The following is an 18,789-nucleotide window of genomic DNA, read 5'->3' on the forward strand; positions in this document are numbered from 1 at the left end:
CACATGTGATTGTTCAGAGTCTCCCAACTGTGAGAGGCAGGAGATGTTCTAAACTGTCTAAACACAGATTCCTTTGAGTAGTTAAAAGATTGATTAGAAATTGTATTGGTGAAGGGTTTTTCATTTGTTGGGCCAATGTTTGCTGCTAAGTCTCCATATCCCTTACCTTCTGTGTCCTTGGCAGTGTATTGATTGATATAATGGGTGTATAGAAATGTAAGTAGTAGCCTCAATGTTTGTAACCTTGGACCCTTGAGTTAATTCTTTTCTTGATTGAGCCCACCTCACCTTTGCCCTATAGGAATGCAACTTTATCCAATGCTTTTTTGGAGGCTGGCGCCTGACTTTAGAATAATCACCTTTAGAGAAAAATAAGTTTCTTAAAATGTTAACAGGCCTCCTGGCCAGAAGATGATGTAAATCACCTAAACTTCTGCATATGATAAGTTTGAAAGCCTGGCTTCGATTAGGATCAGGAACTGCTGTCCTTGCATGACTCTACCCCTTCCCCCATAATCCTCTATGCACAACTTAAGGTATAAAACTACTTTGGAAAATAAAGTATGCCCCTTTTTTGTTCACCGAAATTTGGCCTCTCCATGTCGTTCTTTCTTTCACCTTCTAGCTGAATTTTTCCTCTGAGGCGGGGAAGCTTGTCAAGCCTACTAATTTTGCCTGGGCTTCTAAGATCTGACCGGGGAGGCCTTAGTGTCTCCTCTCCTTTGGGAGAACGGGAGGACGCCTGCGGCCTTCGTAGGTGACGTAAATTCCCTGCTTTGGAATTTTATTCAGCCTCTTTTCTTCACTGAATTTCTTCGCTGAGGTATCCTTATTTCACCACTCTTTATATCCTTAATAAACGTTTAATTAAGCAGTTGTTTCCTGATTTTGGCTGATGCCGTCCCCGCTTCGAATTCCCTGGATCCACCGGGGCTGGACCCCGGCAGTCGTCCCCTCAGCACACTCAGTTACCTATTTTATCCTAATCTCCCAATTTAATCAGCACAGGGAACTCTACTCAATTCTCTGCAATGGCCTATATGGGAAAAACATTCTTTAAAAAAAAAACAGACATAAGTATATGTATAACTGATTCACTTTGCTGTATACTTGAATCCAACACAGCATTGTAAATCGACCACACTCCAATAAATTTTTAAAAAAGACACAGGAAAGCAAAAAGAGTGGAGGAAGGTAACTCATCTTTTGATGTTAATCCATCAAAAAAGAGAGTTGGAGTGGCTACTAATGTCAGAAAAGTAGAATTCAGGGCAAAGAATCTGGGGATAAGGAGGCTCTTTTCATAATGACAAAGTGGTTAATTAATCAAGAGGACAAACTAATATGAATATAAAGCTTCAAAATGCATGAAACAAAAACCTGATAGAACTTCAAGGAGCAACAGACAGATCTCAGGAATCTCAGTACACCTCTCTCAATTATTAGGTAGCAAGTAGATGGAAAATAAGTAATCACTGAAGTGACTTAGCAGTAGCAGCAGCAGCAGTAATTGAAGGAAGCTTCCTTATACTGATAAGGACAGCTGCAAAACCCTATAGTCAACATTATTCCTAATGGTGAAAGATTGAATGTTTGCCCCTAGGGTCCAGAGGAACAAGATATCTGCTCTCACTCCTCCTTTTCATTATTGAACTAGGGCTCTAGCCAGTGCAATTAGGCATGAAAATGAAGTAAAAGACATTCAGACTGGGAACAAAAGTGTAATACTCTTTTTACTTATAGATAACACAATTGTGTTCATGTATGCAGAAAATCTTAAGGTGTCTACTAAAAGGGTGTCTACTAATTAGTTCTAGTAACTAATAAGTGAGTTTAGCAAAATCCAGATCAGTATGCAAATGCCAATTTTATTTCCATATATTAGCTTTTAACAAAGATACATTGAACTTAAAATACCATTTACAGTAACATTAAAAAATTAGATAAATCTGACAAAAGATGTGTGAAACCAAAAACTACAAAACACATATGAAAGAAATAAAAGAAGCTCGAAATGAGAAGATATACCATGTTCATAGAATGGAATACACAATATTGTCAAGATGTTAATTCTCTTAAACTGATTTGTAGATTCAATACAATCCCAAACAAAATCCCACTAAACTCTTTTGGTAGAATTTGTCAAGCTGATTCTAAAATTCATGAGGCAAAGCAAAGAGTCCTGGATGACCAAAAGAACTTTATGGAAGAACAAAGTTAGAAGATATATATTACTTGGCTTCAAGAATTACTGTAAAGCTTAAGTAATGAAGACAGCTTGGAACATTTACATAAAAATAGACAAATAGACCAACTGAATATAGAAAGTACAGAATAGACTCATACAAATACAGACCTCTGATTTTCAACAAAGATGCGGAGATAATTCAGTAGAAAAAGGATCATTAAAAAAACAGTCCTGGAAAACTAGACATCTATTTGCACAAAAAATAAACTTCAAATCGTATCTCACACCAAATGCAAAATGTAAGTGCAATATGTAAGATTTGTTACTTATGACACCAGAAGGATGAGCCATAAAAATGAAAACATTGATACACTGAACTGCATCAGAATTAAAATTTCTCTTTGAAAAACTTTTAACAAAATGAAAAGAAAATCCACAGAATCAGAGGAATATATATAAACCACATGTCTGGTAAAGGATTTATATCCAGAATACATAAGGAATTCTCAAAATTCAACAATAAGAAAACAACTCAATTAAAAGAGGGTATGAGATTTGAACAAAACACTTCCATAAAGAAGACAGACAGAAAACAAACAGATAAAGACATTCAAGTTCTGAGTGAAATACAAATTAAAACCACAATGAAATGTACTCCTACACACTTATTAGAATCTCTAAAAACAGTGACCATACCAAATCCTGGTGCTGCTCTGGAGCATACAAACAGGAATGTAAAATTGTACAGTCACTTTGGCAGTTTCTTAGAAGTTAAACATAAGCCACCATAAGAGCCAGCCAGTCCACTCCTAGATATTTATCTGAGAAAGCAAGAGTATTTGTCCAAACAAAGATTGTACACAGTGTTCATATCAGCTCTGGTTGTAATAGCAGAAAACTGGAAACAACCCAGATTTCCACAAGCAGATGAGTGGATACACAAACTGTGGAACATTCATGCAATGCCTCATTACTCAGCACTAAAAGGAATAACCACTGATAAATGCACCAGCATCCGGAGAACCCAAAGTAATCACTCTGAGTGAAAGAATCTACGATTCCATTTATATAAATTACAGGAAATGCAAACTGATCGAGTGACAGAGTAGGTCTGTGCTTGCCTGGTGATGGGCATCAGAGGGGATGGATTGAAAAGGTGAAATTTTGGAGTATTTTGTGGTGATGGTTTCACGGGTGTATACAAACGTCAAAACGTATCAAATTTGAATATGTGTTTGATCGTATAACAATTACACCACAATCAAGTTGTCATTAAAAAAAAATCCCTAAGAATGGCTCAGGTCGAGTTTAAAAGGCTCGATCCCCGCATTCTCTACGCTCCTCGGATTGTCCATGCAAGGTCCCTAAGACGCGGGGAGGAGGGGTGGGAGTGGGGATATGGGGGTTAGGCAGGAAGAGACTCAGGGGGACTGAGGCCTAACCCCATTAACGCTTTGGCTGCCGCTGGCACCAGACCTGCGAGGGAGGCTCAGCAGGGTCGCACTGACCCAAGGGTTTCCAACCTCCCTGCTGGCACCTCCATCCCCGATCACCTTATCCCTTCCACCGCCTTCATGGCCCCCAACCTGGGGGCCAGGGACGGGGTTGGACTTGGGCAGGGGCGGGTCTCTATCGCCCCCACGGCCCCGCCCAGATCCCAAGAGACACACTCCCATCTAAAACCCTGCTCCCAGGTCCGCTCCACGCCTTCCCCCAGGCCCCGCCCCCAGGCCCCGCCCAAGGCTCCGCCCCTCGCCTTTACGACTCGCGTTGTCCAGGCAGCGTCCTGCACACAGGCTCCGCCCGTGCCCCGCCCCTAAGTCTCAGGCCCTGCGTCGTCCAGGCCCCGCCCCGTACCACAGCTCCGCCCCCAGACCCCGCCCAGGCCCGCCCCACCCCGCCTCTCGCCCGCAGGCACCGCCCCACGAGCTCAGGCCGAGCCGCGTGTCTCCCGAGCGGCCGCGGACGTGGGCTCAGGCCTCGGGATAGCGGCCGCTCTCGGGCGTGGCGCTGGGTCGGGCTCCGAGCGGCAGAGATCCTCAAGCACAGCAGTCTCCTGTCGAGGCCGCGCAGGTAAAGGCCCCGCCCTACCCCAGAGCTTGGACACCCTGCCCCCGTCCATCCTCCTCCCTGGAATCCCGGGGGTCCCTAGGGCCTGGGGCCCGGGAGTCCCTATGTCCGATATCCGGGGTCCCCGGGGCCCGAGCCCCGCCTGCCCAGGCCCCGCGCGGCCCCGCCACTCCACGCCCAGCGCGGGCCGCGCGCCCAGGGCTTGGCTTTTCTCTTTTCTCATTTTCTCTTTTTCAAACATAATTGAAATAAAAGGCGCCCGGGCGGGTAGTTGTTCCCTATAGGACCGATAGAGAAGAGCTTTAATATTAATAATTGTCAGAGGAATTGTCACGATTAGCAAAGTGCTGAGCTTCTTCTGACAGCAGCCTAGCCCCAAGGCGATGAGACTGCTTGCCTGGTTCTCAGGCGCCGCCAACCATCACCCGTACATTCCAGTTTCTTTGCAGCCCCAGTCTTCCTGCTTTCCAGCCTTGAGCTGCTAGAAAGGAGTGGACTCCTATTACCGGGTGCTGTCCAAGCCATTGACTCCCCCCAGGGTGTGCGGTGGGTGTGTCCAGGGCAGGGTGGAGGCGGTAAATCACAGGGACCCCCTCTGGTCAAGAGTGTCTGGAAGTCAGAGTGTGCCCTCAGGTCCCCAGATGAACCACGGCCAGCAATGCTGATTGCTCCTCTCTTTTAGAGCCAAAAGAGGACACCGGGCATGTGAGGGAAGAGAGTTTACATCTACGCGATGGTCCTTGCACAGCGACGACCAGGCCGTGGGGCAGCGTGTAACCTGCAGCCCTGAGTGACAGCAGCATCCTGTCTGTCCCTAGATGGTCAGCATGGGCCCAACAGGCAGGCAAAGCCCCTCCTCCCTGCCTGTCCCTGCAGGAGGGCCCTGCCTGCTCCTGCTCTTCTGCCTGAGGCTAGGTGCCTCTTGCCCACAAAACTGCCAGTGCCCTGACCACGCGGGGGCGGTGGCTGTCCACTGCAGTGCGAGGGGCCTGCAGGAGGTCCCCAGGGACATCCCCGCAGACACTGTGCTCCTGAAGCTTGATGCCAACAAGATCGCCCGCATCCCCAACGGGGCCTTCCAGCACCTGCACCAGCTGAGAGAGCTGGACCTGTCACAGAACGCCATCGAGACCATCGGCCCCGCCGCCTTTTCAGGCCTCGCCGGGGGCCTGCGGCTGCTGGACCTATCTCACAACCGCCTCCGGAGGATCCCCAAGGACGCGCTGGGCAAGCTCAGCGCCAAGATCCGCCTGGCGCACAACCCGCTGCACTGCGAGTGTGCCCTGCAAGAGGCCCTGTGGGAGCTGAAGCTGGACCCTGACTCAGTGGACGAGATCGCCTGCCACACCTCGGTGCAGGAGGAGTACGTGGGGAAGCCACTGATCCAGGCCCTCGACTCTGGCGTCAGCTTCTGCAGCGTCCACCACAAGACCACGGATGTGGCCATGCTGGTCACCATGTTCGGCTGGTTCGCCATGGTGATCACCTACGTTGTGTACTACGTGCGGCAGAACCAGGAGGATGCCAGGAGGCACCTGGAGTACCTCAAGTCCCTGCCCAGCACCCCCATGTCCAAGGACCCCACCAGCTCTGCGCCCTAGTGCCCACCCGCTTCCTGCTGCTGCCGTGGCAGATGGGACTGGCTCTGCCCCCGGTGTCCCTCAGGGAGGTGGTGACGTGGCTGCTTCTGCCCAGTGCTCCACTCCCACAGAGCATTTTCCTTCAGGTCCAGCAGTTTATCCACTTGACACACTGATGGATGCGGAAACGGGCTCAGAGAAATGGGAGGTCTGGGGCAAGAAGTGGTCCACTCAGGACGTAAAGCCAGGCAGTCCATCTAATGTGTTCCTTCCACTCTGGGAGCCTGTCCCACGGGGTGCCATAGGGTGGACAAGCATTCAGGGACAAAAGAGGGCCTGCCTGTGAGTGAGGCTCCCCAAGGAGGTGGGGTGCAGCTTGTCAGTTGAAGGTTCGGGTCGTCTACACTGTGGAGCTGGTTTGCCTCTGCTTCCCCAGTATGTCCCAAACAGATCTGACCACAGACTCCCTGCAGAGCCAAGTGGTAGAGACCAGGTTTTTCTAGAGAGGTAAGTGGAACGTGTAACCTTTGAACAACTCTTGTTTATTCTCAGAGTGTTTGTTAAGAGTAACACGTACCAAATTTCAGTCCAGCGAGAAGGAAAAAAAAAAAAATCAAAACCCCCCAAAATAACTAAACCACGGAGAGAACCTGAGACAGGTCCAGCGAGGCTCACGGGAAGCCGTGTCAGCAGCCAGACAAGGGTAGCCCTGCCCGACTCCCGCCCTGCGGGCTGTGTCCCGCCAGGGAGCCCATCATCGGGGGTCACCACGTGCCTTGCTTTTCTACTCACCGAAGCAGCTCCTTTCCAGTGGTCAAGAGCCAAAGGGAGGACCAATGTCTGATGCTTCAAGGCGGGCTGCTTCCTCTCTCCAGGAACAGGAACTCTCTCTCTCCTTCTCAGCTTTGCTGCCAGGAATCTCAGAGCGACTTTACTGCTCGGTTTTCCTATCTGATTCATGTTCAGGGTAGACCTTACCTCCACCTACGTACCCCAACTCTGTCTTTCCAGTTTTATTTTTTAACGGCCTTTTTGTATGAGTGTTTATATTTTAAACTACTTCAGATATTTTGAGGGGGAGCAAACTACGGGTACACTGCTCGTGGATCTGAGGTATAAAGGACAGGAAGGGCAAAGGTGTATGAAGGTCTGTACTGGGAAAGCGTCGCATGACTGGCCACGGAAAGCACATTTACCCGTGGATGCAGAGACGCGGTGCCCGCAGCCGAGGGACCAGAAGCAGCAGCAGAAACCTGAAAAGCACATCTGAGCAAGGTCATGACTTTTTAGTTGTGGTGCGTTAAAGAAATGACCAGCAGATGCCAACCTTCGTCCACACCCCAGCGCCCCGCCTGCCCTTGCTGGGGGCACAGCGAGCACCGTGTGAACAGGGGGCTCCATGCTGAGCGTGGGGTGGGCACCTCTCTGCCCGCTGCCCACTAGGGTGCGGGGTGGAGGGCAGGGCTCAGACAATGCTCCGAATGACCCCAATCCTCAGGAAACTGATGGCCTGCCCACCCTTCCGGTGACCGCTAAAGCCGAGAAGCCAGCCTGGGCGCCAGTCCACCTGTGGGACAGACGCCATGGGTGTAGGTGAGTGTGGGCCGACTGACCGGGGGACACAGGCTCCGTGGGTGAATTGGGCCCCCTCCCGCATCCATCCCGGGGTGCACACAGCGGGGAGGGGTCCTGCCACACAAGGAGCTCGTCACCCCACAGGTTTGTGGACGTGACCCTGGGTCCCTGGGTCAGGGGGAGAGAGGGAATTGAGGCCTGGATGGAGGTGGGGACAGATGCCAGGGTCCTGCTGCCTCGGCTCAGGTGCTGCAGGGGCCAGTCAGCCTGGGCACCTCCAGGCCCTTTCCTTGCTGCTCTCACCTGGAAGCAGCCCAGAGCCTCATGCCCCCAGCTGCTCTTCTGGGGACACACGGGGCACATGCAGGGCTTTCCCTCACCCTTTGCTGCTGCCCGGCGCCCAGTGTCCTGCCAGCTTTCCCCCAGGTGTGGGCCTGCTGGCTCTTGTCCACACAGCTGGGAAGAGGAAGTGGGGCCAGGACTCCAGAACACCCCAGAAGGGCCTTCTCCCTCTTGTCCTGAGCCCAGCAGCAGGGGGGCTACCAGGCCCTCCTGGCCTTTCTGGGCTTCTCAGCCTTCGTGCAGTCTCCTGGCAGAGGGTACCTCCCTCCCAAGACCACTAGGATCCCACCTCCAGGAGCGGAAACTCCTTCCTGCTCGCCGGAGCGCCTGTTGGCCCTGGGCTCTCCTGGGAACCCAGCCCTCCCCTCGCCCCTTGCCCCCTTGTTTCTCTGTTTGTCCCTCTCCTCCTTAAGGGACTCCTGCAGATGACACCCAGCGTCTCTTGCTGCCATGTGTGAGCCTGGACACCCCACCACCTCCATGGGCCCTCGGACTGGCCTCCCACCCCCACCTCAGTGGGGGGACCGGGGTTGATAGTGGTGGGGACATGGCAAAGGGGGGGCCTCAGTCAGGTGGCAGGGAGGCAGCAGCCCTTGTGGGGTGTGGGTGGACCCCAGCTTTCGTCACAGTCAGTCCACAAAGAGCCATCTGCATACAACCCTGCTCAGCCCTGTCCACCAAGCCCCTTCTTCCTTGGGAAGCAGCTCTTCACAGGGTCTGGGGGTCAGGGCGGGATGATTTCAGGGGAGTTTATGCGGCTGAGGATGGCATGAGCAGACTGGCCCAACAGCCACCTCAGCTGGGCCTGTCTTCCTTCTCACAGGAGTTGGGGTCTTGATTCTGGGAGGCCTAAGGGCAGAGGAAAGGGGAGGAGCAGCCCCCCGGGAGCCCGGTCCTCTTGCCCACCACTCTGGACTGGGGTGGGACTTCATGCTGGCTTGGTCCCCGGCCTCAGCATAGACAGTCCCCTTGGAAACCAGAGCCCCACCCTTGACCTTGACCCTGACCCTAGGCAGGGATGCCCACACTTGCAGCCTCCTGATGAGCCCTGACAGTCCTCTTTGGACTTTGGGACCCCAGGCTCTCTCGGGTGGTCCAGCAGTTGGGGATGAGCAGGTGTACTGTGAGCCCACAGCAGAGCCACTGGGACACAGGCTGTCCCTGGCATGGAGCCACCTTTCCGGGACCTCTGGTGGGCACAGCAGCAATGGTGGGCACAGGCCTGGGGCACTCCCAGAGCACCGTCCTGGGGCGGCACTGTGCACCTGCCCTGCTGGCCACCTGCCTGCCCGGCACTCCCCGGGCTCCCTTGCAGCGGGTTCTCCAGGATCCTGGCCTGAGTTCTGGAGAGCAGGCCCAGTGGACCATGGAGGAGGTGGAATGGTCTGGACTCTTGGCAGGAGCCTGTGGTGGTTACCTGGAAGCTTGGCCCCAAACCTGATTCTATTCATTGTCCTCCCCATTGTCTTTGAACCCTAAATAAACCTCTGAGCTCATGTCTGCTGGAGTGGACTCTGTTGTTGCAGCTCGGTGACCCCACCAGGTCTGACCTGCCCTCACGCCAACCTCGCCAAGTCCTGGAGCCGCCAGCCCCACGAGCTGAGCCGAGGGCTGGAAGAGCCGGGTCAGGATGGGGTGCGGTGGGTGCTGGGCTTGCCTGTACAGCTGGACTGGCTTGTGATGGCCAGTTGTCAGGCTTTAGGAATTTTGTGAGCCAGCTGACGTCATGATGGAGGCTTGAGGTTGCCTACGGGAGAGTCTACTTCAAGGCCCTTGACAGCAGCTACAACCAGGATCCTCCCTCCTGCCCAGGGAGGCTGCTGGCACTGCTTCTGGGGTCCCTCGGGAGCACCATGGGCACCCAGCAAGCAGGTTCTACTTTCATATCATCTCTACTTCAGGCTGGTTCTGAGGGAACAGTGGCCCTAAAGACATCCAGGCCCCGGTTCTGGGAGCCTGCGAAGATCAGGGATGGGCAGCAGCGAGGAGTGTGGGGGATGCAGGTGCCCAGGAAGCTGGGAGAGGCCCAGACGGGGTGTTCTCTGGAGCCTCTGGGAGGAAGTGGCCCCACATACCTTGGTTTAGCCCAGGAAGACCCATGTCAGCCTCTGACCTCCAGAATTTTGAGAAAACAAATTCGTGCTGTTTAGGCTGCTGAATGTGGGTCCTTTGTTACAGCAGCTTCTCAAACAGTCTCCCCAGTTTGAGAGCGGCCAGTGTGTCCAGAGCAGACAGCCAGTCTTACCCTGCTCATCCTCACTGAGCCCTGCTCCTTGGGGTCAGCGGGTGCTCCCTGCCTTACACAGGTGGCCAGGAGTGACCTCAGGAACTCACCTCACACGTTGGCCAGAAGGCACCCTCCAGATGAAGGGCCTAAGTGTGGGGGCTGCAGCGGGACGGGAAGTCAGTCTGCCAGCTTCCATCGCCCCCCACCCCCCAACACCACACACGTGCCCACCGTGCACCTACGCTGTGCAAACATGCACACACACTCCTGAACACATGCTGGGGAGGGAGGGCAGGACTTGTCAGCCCCTAACCTGGGGCCCTGGGGGCAGATGTGGGGGCTTCCCGAGTGCAGGCTGGGGGTAGGGGCGGGGTCAAGAGGAGGAGGCCATGTGTCAGGAGGGAAGGCTCTTCAGGGGGCAGCAGCTTGGACCCAGCTTGGAGGAAGGGCCTCTGGGTGGGCGCCCAGTCCAGAGTGTGTGAAGGTAGGCCGGGCATGGTGGGGCTGTACATGGGGGGGCCACTATGGAGAACGTGTTGACTGACGGGGTGAGGTCCAGTCTCAGCAGTGGCCAAGCCACACAGCCTTGTAGGAACCGTGTGTGGAAATCAGCACTCAGGCCCCAGAGGGCACTCTGGGCAGGCTGCCTGCTGGGAGGGGGCAGTGGCTGCGAAGGCATGTGGGCGGCGGGTACTGCCAGGCAGGGCGCCTCAGGGAATTCCCACCAGGCCCTGGCACGGTCGGTAATACTTCTATTTTCAGACAAGAAACCCAAGATTCCAAGGTCCAGGGAAAGAAATGACAGACACAGGAGTTGGCTTGTGGGCAGAGTGGAGCTGGAATCCAGGCCTTCTGACACCCAGGCCTGGAAGTTCTCACTTGGGCCCTGGAGTGTTGTCAAAACAAAGAAGCGAATCCTGGGTTTCGCCCTGGTTTGGAGAAGGGCCAGAGTCAGCGGCCTTGCGGGTCCCCTCCCTGCCGGCAGCTGCGCTGGCCAGGAGAGGGGAAGCCCCTGCTGGGACCCAGGCCTGCCAGGGTCTACGTCTGTACGCGTGGTGACAGCACTGGCCACAGAGGGCATTGCGGGGGTGGCTTTGCAGTCAGAAGCAGCCCTGTGCCCATCTGGGGTTCTATGCAAAGGGAGACTGGGAGACAGTTCCCCAGAGAGACAAGCCCATGGCTGACCTGCCCTGTGAGACCAGCAGCTGTCAGAGGAGAGGGGCCTTCAGAGGAAGGGCTGCGGAAGCAGGCTTTGCAGAGAGATGCAGGGAGAGGGGCCGCTGGGCTGGGAGCTGACTCGGGAGCCCACGTTAGCAGCCGACCCTTCCTAACGGATGGGGCAGCCAAGGCCTGGAGCACTGAAAGGACTTTCCCAAGGCTGTCGAGCTGCTGAACGCTCAGTGGGGCTGTGACCAGGTTGCTGGGCAGCAGTGGACGGCAGAGAGACGTCCAGGAGACGCCTATGAGGCCTCCACAGCCGGGCAGTGACATGGGAGCAGTTAAAATGCTGAGAAAACCCTGAAGGAAAATGCATTTATGTCAAGACTCAATGACCACAGTCGCCAGACTTATGGTTGTAGCAGGTATGTAGTTCTCAGAACAGAGGACGCTGAACTGTCTGTCTGTCACCTGTTGAAAGTCCCTTATCTCATCAAGTCACATCGGCTCCCAGCACCCTGTCAGCCTGGGGCAGAGAGCCCATGAGAATGCTCACCCTGTCTTTGTACCGTCCCTGCTTCACGCCGCCCCACCCCCCACTCACTCAGACCCTCAGCAGGTCAGCAATGAGGCCCGGAGACTTCTCTGGGCAGGGTAACCTCCGTGCTGGAATTCTCTCAGGGGCCTGTCTTCTGAAATGGTGTGCAGAGTGGGCACTCAGGCCGCTTGGCACAGCTCCAAGCTGCTGCCCCTGCCAGGCCCCACCAGGGCAGCCCCTTCACCCACATGGGTGAGCTGGAGGGGCTCCCCTTGGGTGGGCACCCACCATTCTGCTCCCCAGAGCACTTAGGACCCTGCTGCTCAGCTCAGCTGGCATTCCCCTGCACCCACCTCTGGCACCAGCCAGAGTGGACTTTGCTTGGCTGGAAGGCCTGGGTCCTGCTGTCCCTGCAAGATGGTCACCAGCCGTGGAGAGTGGCGCTGCCAGAGGGCAGCCCTGTGCACGGTCAGACAGGCCCAGTTCCCCGCCAGGCTCCCCGGGCGTAGTGTTCTCCCAGGGACCACTGGATCAAGCACCAACCTCCCGTCCTTGGCCCCGGGCTGAGAAGTCACCTTGGAATCAGAGCCAGTCAGTCTGGGTGTCACAGTGATCAGGACGTCAAGAGTGAGGTTTTCCACACCAGTAACTTGTAAACAGAACTGCTTCGCTTAGATTTTAACTGTTTAGCAGCCCCAGGAGAAGGAGAAGGACCCGCGCAGGTCCTGGTCACTGCAGCCGGCCCTGGAGTGCCTGTGGCTGTGACGTTGGCTTGCGGCACTGTGGGTGCGACTCACCAATTTAAGTCTGTTTTGCACCGTTTGGTGGAAGGGAAGGCACAGGGAGCAATTCAGAGAGAGGGCAGGTGAAGAAGACTCCACTGCCCACTGCAGCCTTGGAGGTGGAGGAAGTACTGAGACCCCAGGATGTGGGCACTTCTAGAAGCTGGAAAATGAGGGAACATTCACTCCTGGAGCCCTAGAAGGAACCAGCCCTGCCCTCACCTTGACTTTGGCCCAGTGACACCTGGGAGGGACCCCTGACTCCAGGACTGCGAGGCAGTGCAGTCCCTGTTGTTTTAAGCCACTGAGTGCGTGATAATTCTGTCCCAGAGACACAAGCCTAAGGCGGGGGCTTCTGTGGTTTTGTAAACACACAAGTGGTGCTGGTCTGCTGTCCTCTCTCCACGGAAATGAAGTAAGACAGGTAGGGTGGGCTCAGATTCTTATACGCCTTTAATGGTCAAATGAGCTCACAAAGTTCTCGTGCTGATTCTAGTAGGTTCTATCAACAGAGAGACTGTCCACGGGGCATCACCCTTTGTCTTTCTCACATCCTGTCTCTCTGCCCTTTGCTCTCACCACAGAGGCCAGGACTGGCTGGACTTTGATATACAAACAGTGGTGCCACCAGGCTGCTGGGCACATCCGTGATTATCATCTGAGGGCTCGAGGGTCCCGTGCTAAATACCCCGCGGGCAGCTGGTCTGAGAGCTTCTTTGTTATTATGGGAATTATAGACGTGGAAGCGGGTCCCCAAGCTGGAGAATTGCTTGGAGGAATGTTACAAAGCGCAGCCATCACTTACCCAATGGCCCCTGCTCCCAGATGTTTTCCAAGGGAAATAAACACCTGTGCACACAAATTATCCAGTGATGTTTAGAGCAGCCCCAAACAGAAACAACCCCACAGCAGATAAATAGGAAGGGCGATGGGCTATTGATACGACGGACTGAAGCCACGAGCAAATGGCAAAAAGCTGCAAAGAAAGCAGAGAGCCTGCAGGTGCGACAGCTCGTATGAGTGTCAGAAGCACTAAGCTGAGAGACGGACACAGACAGTGCCCTTCACGGTGCCATGGGAGCGATGCCGGTGGCGGGCAGGGCTTCTGGAGACAGAAAGCAGATCGTGTGTGCGTGTGTGTGTGTGTGTGTGTGCGAGGGGGTGACCGGAAGGGGCACAGGAGACTCCTGGGGGGTGGAAATGCTCCTGGCTTTGTTGAGGGTGGTTCCGCATATGTGTACAATTAGCAAAACTCATTGAATAGAGCCCTTAAGGTTGGTGCATTTTTAATTATATAAAATTAAATAAATCAAAATTAAGCAAAGATAAGGGCCTTTAACAAATTTAAAAATAACATTCGAGTCATGAAAAGAGCCACAGACTCTCTGAGATGCCCTTTTTCTTCCTTTGCGTTTGCTCTTTTGTTGCTGGCATAGCGGATGGTTTCAAGGGCTCTCCTAATATTGACCATCTTTCTGTCAGAGGAGAAACCATCTTTGGGTATTAGGTGTTACTGATGACTTTGATTCACTAGCATGTGGTTTAAACCAGTAAATCTACCATCAAAAATGAGACAGGCTCAACATTTTATTTCCAATGGGATTTTAGGTCCAACTTTGTTCAGGAAAACTGGTGGGCAGATGACAAGGATGAGGGGCTGCTGTTGTCCACTCATGGGTCCAGGAGCTGTGCTGGGGCCACAGGACACCCACGTCACATTGCCCAGGCATCGCCTGAGGGAGGTGGGTCCTCGAGGGACCAAGGTTGAGGGGATTCAGTAACTGGCTAAGTTAAAACCGTGAGTGAAAGAACTGAGGTGGTAACTCCTCTCAGTCTGATAGGAAAGCCATTCTTTTCATAATCCTGTTGGAATGGATCTTTTCAGCAGTGCACACCTGGAGCCCTGCTCTGGGATGTGGGGTGGGAGCCCCTGGAGCACCTGCTCCTTGGAGTGGGGAGGGGCTCAGAACCCCTGCTCTGTGGAGCGGGGAGGGAGCTGGGAGCCTGTCCTCCATGGAGAGGGGAGGGGCCTGGGAACCCCTGGAGCACCTGCTCTGAAGTTCCAGAGGAGGAGTGGACGTGAATGAGTTAACAAACATGAGCATCTGGATTTCTGCAGATGCTGCTCAGTGAGGTATGCAGGTGGAGAGAGAAGGGAGTGTTCTGTGCACTCGTAGGGTGTGGTGGACCGGCTCTGGTCATGAGCCTGGGAGGTCTCTCTGAGGGATGATGGAGCTAAGGACAGGCAGGTCAGCCTGAGGAAGGAATGGGCTGGGTGGGACAGGGGAGGCAGCTGGGCGGTCGTGCAGCGCCTGGAGGTCACCTGGGACTCTGGGTTCTAGCCACTGGAGAGTTTAAGTGTGGCCGGGACTGTGTGGTCACGTGTGCGGCTCCGGCCAGGGCAGCTGGTGCACAGTGGACACTTCAAGTGTGAGCAGATACCATGGCCGCCCAGACCCTCGGGCAGCACCAAGCTTCAGCTCTGAGCCTGAATTGCCCAGACACGGCTCCCATCCAGAAGGGATGTGCATGTGTGTGCACTTGTGTAGGAGCTTGTGAGTGTGTCAGCATGTGTGGGGGATGTGTGAATGTGTGGGGCTGTGTGTGTGTGTGTGTGGCAGAGGCTGGGGCTTTGTTGCTGGTGGTGAGATTAAGAACATTAATGCCTACAGGAATCGTCCAGCAACCCCAAGGCAGGTCTGCTGACCATGGTGAAGTTTTGCCAGCAATTTACCACAAGATAGTTTTGCCAGCAATTCTGCCCTGACAGATTGAGAAGTAGGTAAAGTCCGGTCTGATGGGGCTGATGGAAGAGGTGCGCGTCACACATCTGGTCACCCTTCTGCTGGATGGGGTTTCAGGGAGGGGAGCCCTGAAGGCAAGGAGAAGGTGCAAAAAACTGCCACAGACGGTACTTCTCCAGGAAATCAGAAGGAACTTCAAAGAAAAGCAATTTGTGCAAAGATGTTGTGTTTATCACAGAAAAGGCTGTTGATCTTTGTGGTTTAACAAAAGATGATCAGTCCAGCAAATTCCTGGATGTTCCTGTGAAGAAAGCAACATTGTTGTCAAAACGACAAGGATGTGGCCACATCACAGAGCGAGCTAACTCCCGGGAGCCGCACGCGCCTTGGGAATGACATGGGACAGACGCTCAAGAGCTGACTTGAAAAGATATAAATACTGGCATGCTCTCTGCGGTCACTCCCCCTAACTCAAACAGCTCTTGATTGGTGCGTTCTCTTTCCACCCACCAGAGCAGAGATAGGATACTGTCGGAGCCGCAGTGGCCCTGCTTGGCCAGGACAAAGCCCCGAGCAGGCACAGGAGGTGGTTGCTCCCTGCGTGTTGCTGGTGTGCTGGTGACGTCAGTGTCTGTGGTCTGCCTCCTCCCTCCCCGGGCGCCAGCTGGACGTCTGGACCACTCCAGGGGGAGAGGAGCTGCGTAGGTGGGTGCCTGGGGAGTGTGGACAGTACCCATGGGCGCCTCTCCTATGGACAAACCCGGGAATGGGACCGAACACAGCTGTCCGGACTCCCAGGCACCTTGGCCCATTTGGGCATTTTGTTCTTGGGGGGCGGGTGGGGGGCTTTCCAGGGAAACCGTGTGTAGAGAGAGATCCTGGCAGGATTGGTTCAGGGGCTTGTGGAGGCTGCTGATCCCCAGATCTGCCTGGTGGAAACCCAGGTAGCCGATGGGCAGTGCCAGGTCTAATGTGGCCTCCTGGGGAGACCCTGTGCTCAGGGAGGCCCCCACACCACAGAGGGTGATCCCTTTACCCAGAGCCCATGGATTTAATGTTCATGTCACCAGACACACAAGAGCCAACCGTCCCAGGCATGGAGATGGGTCTCAGGGGCCCGCTGTGCTCTTGGCCCAGATGGCCTCCCCTCTCCTTGAGGGTTGCCTGCCTCTGGGGGCACTTCTGGGCACACCTGCAGAAGGAGTATTTGACATGACATGCCATGGACCCTAGCCCCCAGCCAACCCTGCCTGTGGCTGCATGCCTCCAAGCCCTGGACCCTGCTGTTCCCTCTCACAGCTGCTCAGGCCTGGCCTCAGATCCAGTTAGAATCAGAACCCTCAGCAGACCCCACACCACTCTCAGGGAGGGTGGGCGACTGAGTGTCAGAATCAAAACAGGATGCCCACTTGAATCTGAACCTCAGATAAACACCAAATACCCCTTTACTCTATGTTCTATGCAATATTAGGGTTACATAATTTTTAAAAAAGCGTTGATTCAGTTCAGTTCAGTCACTCAGTGGTGTCCGACTCTTTGCGACCCTATGAATAGCAGCACACCAGGCCTCCCTGTCCATCACCAACTCCCGGAGTTCACTCAGACTCGTGCATCGAGTCAGTGATGCCATCAGCCATCTCGTCCTCTGTTGTCCCCTTCTCCTCCTGCCCCTAATCCCTCCCAGCATCAGAGTCTTTTCCAATGAGTCAACTCTTCGCATGAGGTGGCCAAAGTATTGGAGTTTCAGCTTTAGCATCAGTCCTTTCAAAGAAATCCCAGGGCTGATCTCCTTCAGAATGGACTGGTTGGATCTCCCTGCAGTCCAAGGGACTCTCAAGAGTCTTCTCCAACACCACAGTTCAAAAGCATCAATTCTTCGGTGCTCAGCCTTCTTCACAGTCCAACTCTCACATCCATACATGACCACTGGAAAAAGCATAGCCTTGACTAGACAGACCTTTGTTGGCAAAGTAATGTCTCTGCTTTTCAATATGCTATCTAGGTTGGTCATAACTTTTCTTCCAAGGAGTAAGTGAATTTTAATTTCATGGCTGCAATCACCATCTGCAGTGATCTTGGAGCCCAAAAACATAAAGTCTGACACTGTTTCCCCTGTTTCCCCATCTATTTCCCATGAAGTGATGGGACCAGATGCCATGATCTTTGTTTTCTGAATGTTGAGCTTTAAGCCAATTTTTTCACTCTCCTCTTTCACCTTCATCAAGAGGCTTTTTAGTTCCTCTTCACTTTCTGCCATAAGGGTGGTGTCATCTGCATATCTGAGGTTATTGATATTTCTCCCGGCAATCTTGATTCCAGCTTGTGCTTCTTGCAGCCCAGGGTTTCTCATGATGTACTCCGCATAGAAATTAAATAAGCAGGGTGACAATATACAGCCTTGATGTCCTCCTTTTCCTATTTGGAACCAGTCTGTTGTTCCATGTCCAGTTCTAACTGTTGCTTCCTGACCTGCATACAGATTTCTCAAGAGGCAAGTCAGGTGGTCTGGTATTCCCATCTCTTTCAGAATTTCCCACAGTTTATTGTGATCCGCACAGTCAAAGGCTTTGGCATAGTCAATAAAGCAGAAATAGATGTTTTTCTGGCACTCTCTTGCTTTTTCCATGATCCAGCGGATGTTGGCAATTTGGTCTCTGGTTCCTCTGCCTTTTCTAAAACCAGCTTGAACAACTGGAAGTTCACGGTTCACGTATTGCTGAAGCCTGGCTTGGAGAATTTTGAGCATTACTTTATTAGCGTATGAGATGAGTGCAATTGTGTGGTAGTTTGAGCATTCTTTGGCATTGCCTTTCTTTGGGATTGGAATGAAAACTGACCTTTTCCAGTCCTATGGCCACTGCTGAGTTTTCCAAATTTGCTGGCATGTTGAGTGCAGCACTTTCACAGGATCATCTTTCAGGATTTGAAATACGTGGGGTATCTCTTCACGGCTGCTCCAGCAAATCTCTTCAAGAAAATTAGAGATACGAAGGGAACATGTTATGCAAAGATGGGCTCGATAAAGGACAGAAATGGTATGGACCTAACAGAAGCAGAAGATATTAAGAAGAGGTGGCAAGAATACACAGAAGAACTATACAAAAAAGATCTTCACGACCCAGATAATCACGATGGTGTGATTACTCACCTAGAGCCAGACACCCTGGAATGTGCAGTCAAGTGGGCCTTAGAAAGCATCACTACGAACAAAGCTAGTGGAGGTGCTGGAATTCCAGTTGAGCTATTTCAAATCCTGAAAGATGATGCTGTGAAAGTGCTGCACTCAATATGCCAGCAAATTTGGAAAACTCAGCAGTGGCCATAGGACTGGAAAAGGTCAGTTTTCATTCCAATCCCAAAGAAAGGCAATGCCAAAGAATGCTCAAACTACCACACAATTGCACTCATCTCATACGCTAATAAAGTAATGCTCAAAATTCTCCAAGCCAGGCTTCAGCAATACGTGAACCGTGAACTTCCAGTTGTTCAAGCTGGTTTTAGAAAAGGCAGAGGAACCAGAGACCAAATTGCCAACATCCGCTGGATCATGGAAAAAGCAAGAGAGTGCCAGAAAAACATCTATTT

General features: G+C 53.0%; 1 protein-coding gene across 1 annotated transcript; it reads left to right on the plus strand.

Moving 5' to 3' along the window:
• Positions 1–4,100: 4,100 nt before the first annotated feature.
• On the plus strand, positions 4,101–6,436 carry LRRC3 (leucine rich repeat containing 3). The gene is given in 2 exon segments (NM_001098884.1): positions 4,101–4,261; positions 4,941–6,436. A coding segment is annotated over 1 exon segment (774 nt). The 5' UTR covers positions 4,101–4,261; positions 4,941–5,085; the 3' UTR covers positions 5,860–6,436.
• Positions 6,437–18,789: the final 12,353 nt, after the last annotated feature.

Source organism: Bos taurus, chromosome 1, assembly GCF_002263795.3.
Source record: "Bos taurus isolate L1 Dominette 01449 registration number 42190680 breed Hereford chromosome 1, ARS-UCD2.0, whole genome shotgun sequence".
NCBI lineage: Eukaryota > Metazoa > Chordata > Mammalia > Artiodactyla > Bovidae > Bos > Bos taurus.